This window comes from Pundamilia nyererei, unplaced genomic scaffold (genome assembly GCF_000239375.1).
Source record: "Pundamilia nyererei isolate P.nyererei 1_Seehausen unplaced genomic scaffold, PunNye1.0 scaffold00062, whole genome shotgun sequence".
Taxonomy (NCBI): domain Eukaryota; kingdom Metazoa; phylum Chordata; class Actinopteri; order Cichliformes; family Cichlidae; genus Pundamilia; species Pundamilia nyererei.
The window spans coordinates 2,335,203-2,342,618 of NW_005187463.1; the positions used below are offsets into that span (position 1 = coordinate 2,335,203).

General features: G+C 41.2%; 1 protein-coding gene across 1 annotated transcript in view; it reads left to right on the top strand.

The window, feature by feature from the left end:
* ttc7a (tetratricopeptide repeat domain 7A) overlaps positions 1 to 7,416 on the top strand; it is a 62,640-nt gene that overhangs the window by 29,802 nt on the left and 25,422 nt on the right. The window contains exon 17 of the mRNA XM_005735165.1: positions 5,694 to 5,810. Coding sequence (XP_005735222.1) covers positions 5,694 to 5,810 — 117 coding nt within the window. The remainder of the gene's footprint in view (positions 1 to 5,693; positions 5,811 to 7,416) is intronic.

Consider the following 7,416-nt stretch of genomic DNA (forward strand, 5'->3'; position numbering starts at 1 on the left):
GACTTTTAGGACAACCAATAGCGATTTTCCTTACTGAGGAGTTGGCAACACTGGTGTCAGTGTGTTCCCTTCTGCTTCTCCCTCAGCTGCTCTCTTAGCAGCTGTTTTAGCAGCAGCAGCTAGCAGCTGATTAGCTTCTTGATATCCTCTTTCTTATCCTATTTTTATTCGCAGTAGCTGCTTTTAGGTTTTTTAAAGTGATGTATGTGAAGCCAGTCAGATGAAGTGGAGCATTTTGGCAGCTTATGATGAAGTAGGTGGAGACCAAAAAAAGAGCCAAAAGAAGAGTCACCAGAAGTGCAACTCAAAATGCTAGTTGCTAGCTGCTAGTATCTGCCTCAATCGGTTCATTTTAACTATTCAAAATTGAATCTATGAAATAATGACAACCTTGTAATTTCCCTTTTCCTTCTTTTCACTTTCTTTCTCACCCTTAGCCAGCCAGCCTTTACATAATAAATTAGTGAGGAAAGCCAGATAAATTTAGTTTCAGTGCTAGCTATATAGCTAGCAAGTTGTAACCTGGTGGTGTTATTGAGTTGTGTGGATATGTACAGGCAAGAATAGCTTTTCCTAAAAAATTAACTAAATTTCTATGCAGATGACACTGTTGTGTGACTGTGTGGCAGCAGCTTTTTAGCTCACTGACTGAGCCATCTAAGGTTTTTCACAGGCACACCAGTGTTAAATCTCAAATTTATATAGTAATGCATCAATGTCTCCACCTGAACCTACAGAGTATGCTTGTTTCCATACTGTCATGCAGACAGAGAGGAATAGTCAAATATTATGACAGCCTTTTGCAAACACTGTATCACTGAACTTGCAATGCAATGCAACCAGCCACTGCAAACAGAAACATGGTCCTAAATCCATCCTAGAACATTCTGGACCATCTGGACTGAGGCCCATTTTCAGACCTCAGAGTCAGAGAATAAAAGATCCAAAAGACTTGGTGTGAAAGGATGTGTTTTCTCAGTAACGAGCTCATTGAATATCATTTGCTTTGAATACGTGAGCGAGCATCTGAGATCAAAGCTCGCATTCCGCGACAGTCGTGCATGTGTGTGTTTTGTGCGTGTACTTGTCTGCTGTGGAGGGGGCGAAGAGGATGCGACCGTGTGTTTGAGATCGTAATCTTGCTCACGCATGTTTGTGTGTCACTGCATGTGTGCATGCATGTGTGTGATTCTTGTTTGCCACTGCCTCTCTGCACCACAGCAAACTGTCAGCTCACTGTAGCATACACAATTTCTCCTTCCTCCTTTTTCTCCCACATCCTCTACCCCCGGCTTCTGCCGTCTTCTGTCTCTCCGTCTCATCCTATCTCCTTCTTTCTTTCTCTTCCTTTTCTTGTCTCTCTCTTTTTTTATCTTTCAGTCTCCATTTCTCCCTTTTCTTTGAAAATTTAATCACTCAGTAAAGAGGCATGCATTTCAATGTGAAATGGGATTCTGCTACAGATTGAGAGAGCTGAGGCAATACAGGGACGAGGGGGAGGGTTGCATGTGTGCATGTGTGTGTATGAGAGGGAGAGAGAGGAGAAGAGACAGTGATTGTGGTCTCACAGTTTGTACTAAAGAGAATGATTAATCCCAGCCTTTGATTCTGCATTCATCTAACGGGATGTTGCAGCAGGAGCGTGTGTGTGTGATTCTGCACAAGCATGTGTTAGCCTGCACATGCAGGCCTGGATTACTATGTGCTCTGAGCAAGCATGGGTCTTGCGTGTTATTCTCTATGGATGTGCATACTGTATAACTGTATACTCATTATATACTCGAGTGTGACGCACACGTGCACTTTCCTGTGTGTGTGCGTGCACCCATCTGCCTGTAGAGTATCCGCACTCTGATCTGTGGGAGTGCAAAATGAGTAATACTGTACATGTACCACTTTTTCTAAGGAACATTATTAGCTATTTTTATATGGAGTTTACGCTGGTGCTCACCGCTCTTAGCCAGCCACCACTGAGCTCTTACTCTGAGCTACACTACTCACTGCTATGCATCCTCAAACACTCCACTCTGCACACACCAGGCTCACTCCCAGGAGGCTGGAAATGACAGCCTTTGTAATTTCATGTGCAGTTTTGAATGTTGTAATCTTGATGAAATCTGTCTGTTGTGGAGCTGTGAGGGAGAGCACTGATTGTAATAGAGGAAAAGGCTCTATCCTTGGATGACTTAGATCAGTTGATATTTCTTTTTTATGTTCACAGTGAATTAATCGTGCAAAAACACGCTGTAGAATGAATATATGACTTTACTGTGCTATATTTTCAACAAACTTGTTTTTTTTTTTTTTATACCTTCTAATATGCCATATTAGAAGCCCTATATCAGTGACGGTGACATCTTTTCCTAATTTTACCAATTTCATATGCCGATGTTCCCGTTTTCTGATTGCTACAAGAATAAAAATGTCTTGAATGCAAACATAAGTCTTTTTCAACCTTTCCGTTGTAACAGTTTGCTTCACTTTGCTGTTTTTCAGATGACGTTCATCATGTTTGATGCTACTGAAGCCTTTCACTAACCGAAAGGGCAAAACACATCCCTTTTTAAGCTTTTAATCTGAAAGTATATTCCAGCTGCTTTTACTTTTACCAACAAGTAAAAGATATTGGAATTAACTAGTAAATGATGACAATATTTGTACATAAAAGATGCAAGTAATGAAATTAATTGAGCTTTCCCCATCATTTTAACTCCAGTTTTTATCAAAAGTAGTGCAGCCTAGTGAAATTTAGCACTACAAACATTATTCAAAAGCCTTTCAACGCTTTCCAGAAGTCCGAAAACTCGCGTTTGATTATTTGTTACAGTAGCAGAATATAGTTAGAAACTGGCATCTAGGGAATGATGATGGTCTAATCTAGCCATGAAGCCTACAGGTAGATGCCGGGGTGGTGGATGGGTTGAAAGAGCAAGCAGCAATGCAGGGCAGTAGTGGCAGCATTGACATATCAGCGGGAAATATGGGAAATTTACAATTAAATAGACCAGCAAATCGGGATGGTGTGTTTGCCATATTGCATGAGGGGAGCGAGGCGTGTAATTCACCATCCGCTGTCTCCCAAAAATTTTTTTTTGATGCAACATTGCACCTAACAACGTCTGCAAAAGGCTCACATATAGTGGGAACTCAAGAGCTGAACTCATAGTGTTTATGCAGAGGAACACTTGAAGCTCTACAAATAAGATTTAGTTGATAGAAAATGACAACCATCTTCTTGAAGATGTTTGTTGTTGTGGGTGGCTATGGCTCCAGAGGTGGAGCAGGGTATCTACTAGTTTGAGGGTTGTTGGTTTAATTCCTGGTTGTTCTAGTCTGCATGCCAAAGTATTCCTGAAGAAGATACTGAACTCTGAGTTGCTCCTGATGAAATCATCAGAGAAAACACTTAAATATAGGGGAAAATTCTTGGGTTAATGACACATGTTGTATAAAGCACTTTAGGCGCTTCAGTACAATGGAAAAGCGTTATATTGAGGTGAGCCAGTCCTTTGAATATTCTAAAAGATGCAGGATATTAAAGCAGCAAGAGACATTTCTTTTTAGTTTTATAGTTTTATAGTTTTATCGTTCATTGGATTATATTGTATCCATGTTTTCATGTTGTTTAGGCCAAATTGTGACGCTACCATCATAATGTTGCAACAGAGCAACATTTTTCCAGTCCTCTGTGGTCCAGTTTAGGTGAGCCTGTGTATATTGTAGCCTCAGCTGACAGGAGAGGTACCCGCTGTGGTCTTCTGCTGCTGTAGCTTGTCTGCTTTAAGGTTTCATCTCTTGTGTGTTCAGAGATGGATGCCTTGGTTGTGGCGATTGGTTGTTTGAGCCCCTGTTTCCATCCTATTAGGTTGAAGCACTCTGGCCAATCTTCCCTTGGATCTCTGGTATCAACAAGGCATTTTCACCATTCCCTGCAAAGCTTAGAGATGGTTATGTGGGAAAATCCAAATAGATCAGCAGTTCCTGAAATACTCAGACCTGCCCATCTGGCACCAACACTTAAATCACCTTTGGCTGATTAGAGAGTGATCAGTGAGTGTGCACAATATACAATAACTTGAACTTCATTAAATTAAACAAGGGATTCAGAACAACAGGGTATCTTTGCTGATTTCAAAGCACTTTTTTAGTTATGTAGCTCCATTAACCATATTAATGGCCTCCTATGAACTCTAGTTTTCTTTCAGTTTCAGAAGAAACTTGCAAATTTATTTCTTTGCAAGCTCTTATTTTGAAATTACCATGAAGGAGTGGGTTTCATTAATGACAAATTGAAACTGACTGGAAGAAAAAAGCAAGATTACTGTAATTTATCTGTGAATGAGTATGAAATTTATATTATTTGTTGTACAAACATTACACAATATAAGTTTTACATGCTCATTTGAAACTCAGCAGCTTTATTAGAAAATAATTACAAACTTTCAGGTTACGCGGTTCTTTGTTCACGTGAGATACACCCACACACACACACTTTGTCACATCTTAACACTTAGATGGGTTTACATCATCACAAAGCTTCTAAACGCTTTGTCACACCGGTAACGGGGAGTCTAGAGAGATGCACACAACCACACGTACACACTCTGGTGGACTCCTACTGGCAGGCGTATCCTTAACTCAGCGTCCCTCGGCAGCACTTGTCATCTGCATGTCAGCAAATCCAACCCCGTTCCTCCCACACGCGTACATTTTTTTCTTTTCAAAAATCCCTCCATCATTGCTTCACACCCTCCGCACACACTCCCTTCTCCCAGCCGTGCACCGACCCATGAGTCAGTAACGAGGCGCATTTCAACAAGAGTTTTCTCCCCTGACACGAACTCCTTTCGCTCAGCCATTGATCCTCACCTTCCCTCCATCACTTCATCCATCTCTTCTTCATCCCACCGCCTCCCCCCTCCATACTCCCTCCCTCCCCCTTGACAGGAGAGCACAGAATAATTGGAGGAGCCTTCAACAGAGGCAGTGGACAGCTTGGCGTCAGATGTTGCAAACACCATAGTCTCTCTGCCTCTTTCCCTCTCTCCCTCCTCACACTCATGGATGAGTGATGCCCATGACAGACCCCATCCTCTGAGAGCCCCTTCTGGCAATTACTACACACACACAACGGCAAACACACACACACACACACAAACACACACACACACACAAACATACAGACTTTCACATCAGAGACTCCCACATCACTTAACCAGTTGTCTTCAACTAAAAGGGCCGAGCGGAAACACTCTACAGCCTCCTCTCATCAGCCTCTCAACACACACACAACTCTTAGAGGTTGTTGTTGATGACTATCTTTACTGTCTCTGCTTCTGTTGATCCATATGTGCATTATTCTACATGCAATATGTTTATGGGCTCTAAGCTCCCAGCTACTGCACTAGCACAAACACACATGCTTGCATGCAAATTTATGTCTTGTGATGTGTTTTCTAACTCTTGTAACCAAATAAGGTTAAAGTCTGTTGCAGGGGATAATAGCTGGTAGCTTTTACATCCCCTCCAATCTTTTATGTAACAATAAGAACTGTTCAAGGCTTTCAATCTCATGCACTAAGTTTACAGATTAACGTAAATTAATCTTATATGAACAGATGTTCTGGTTATAAAAACAAAACAAAACAGTTCAAATTTAAACAAAAATGCATTGTGGCTTTTTCTTGTTCTAGTTTGCTGTTCACAAAGGTAAAGCTTGAAGAGGTGCTGCTCGGCCCGGCTGCAGCCCTGCATACCTGTGAGGAGATGTTGCAGCACTGGCAGAGCCGCTATGATGTCAGCCGCTCCAGGTGAGCATGCACAAGAGAGATAAGCATTGGCGCTACTTTGTTTATCGTGCGCTGCAAAATGTGCATTACCGTTTAGCTCAAATAGTTTCTGTGCTGTTGTGCACGATGAGGCTGGGAGGGGGCGGCTGTCTCTGCTACGGTGTTATTCAGTGTGTGTGTGTGTGTGTGTGTGTGTGTGTGTGTTCACGCATTAATGCTTTTTCTGATATAATGTCCTACCTGTGACCTGAGTGCTTTTGAGATGTTGACCTTTTTCATGTTTTGAATACCAGAACTGACATACAGCAAAGCTCATTATTACCCTTCATAATAACTGAACACTAAAGGCAATACAAAAATACAAATATAAAAAAAAAACAAATGCAAAAATTATATTTATTTATAAATGAAGGCTGGTAGAACGAATACAGACAAAAATGCACAGAAAATGTATATTCTTTGTAAAAATTTCCCATCTAACTCTTTATTTTCACATAGTTCCTGAAGGAGCTAGGAGGATGAACAACAAATATACTCTCTGACCATTTCTTAATCAGAGTTTAGCATGAAGTCAGTTAAACATCTGAGATATTGATCTGGTCAGTTTGGCAGCAGAAGGGGTTCTCAATCAGTTTTAGCTCCTTCATGCCATTGCTCAAGAGCTCTCTCTTGGTGGTGGGTCAGTGAAGGTCTGTAGAAGCGTATCTGAGGAGAGACACACAGGCCTCTACAGGGTAGGCATCAGCACCCTGACTGCCATTAGGTATTGGGTTAAAATTCTGGTATGGTGGGTCCTGTGTTTCTTTTGGTGCACAGCAATTCCCGGACTCATGTGACGAGAGTATGCAGGCAGCTCCTGGAGCATGAAGGAATTGATACCGACGACTGTCTCGTGCTCGCCTGACCAACATTTGGACAAAAAGTGGTGCACTAAGTTAAAGCATCAGCTAATGCTAGCTAGTTTGCTAAGCCAGGTACCTCCATAGACTCTATTTATGTATTACACAAACAAAATTATACCTAATAATAAATACTAAATGTTGACACATTAGAATTTCACTGACCAGAACACAAGAAAAAATAATTTAGATGGTCCATACCTCACATCAGGTGATAATCATTGCATCCAGTACATTGGAGAGGGCCACTTCAATGACTCAAAGTAGCTGATGACTGACTCTCAGGCATAGCTTCCACACTAAACTCCTTGTAGACGTGTGTGGGTAACACCAGTAGGTATTTTTTTTGAAATCTCTATTTAAATTAGAATAAAGCTCATTTGAATAAATTCAGGTTTTAAAAAACTACATCTACTGACTCACCACTTGAATCTGATTAAAAACGGCTTCACATTTTATGACTTTTTCCAGAAATAAGGTTTAAAATATCTTTTCCCCCTGAATGTTGTGCATTTACTATGCATCCACAAAGCTGAGGCTTCACTAATGGCTCAGTCAAGTGGTTCTTGAATAAATGGCATGCTGGAACTTCAGGAAGTGCAGTTTCTGCTACAGTAAAAAGTATAATGCTCGACATCACACTGGTTACACTGTGAACTTCTGCATGGAAGCATGCATTAGTGTTGCTACACAATAGAGCTGGGCGATATGAGATTTTTTTCATATCA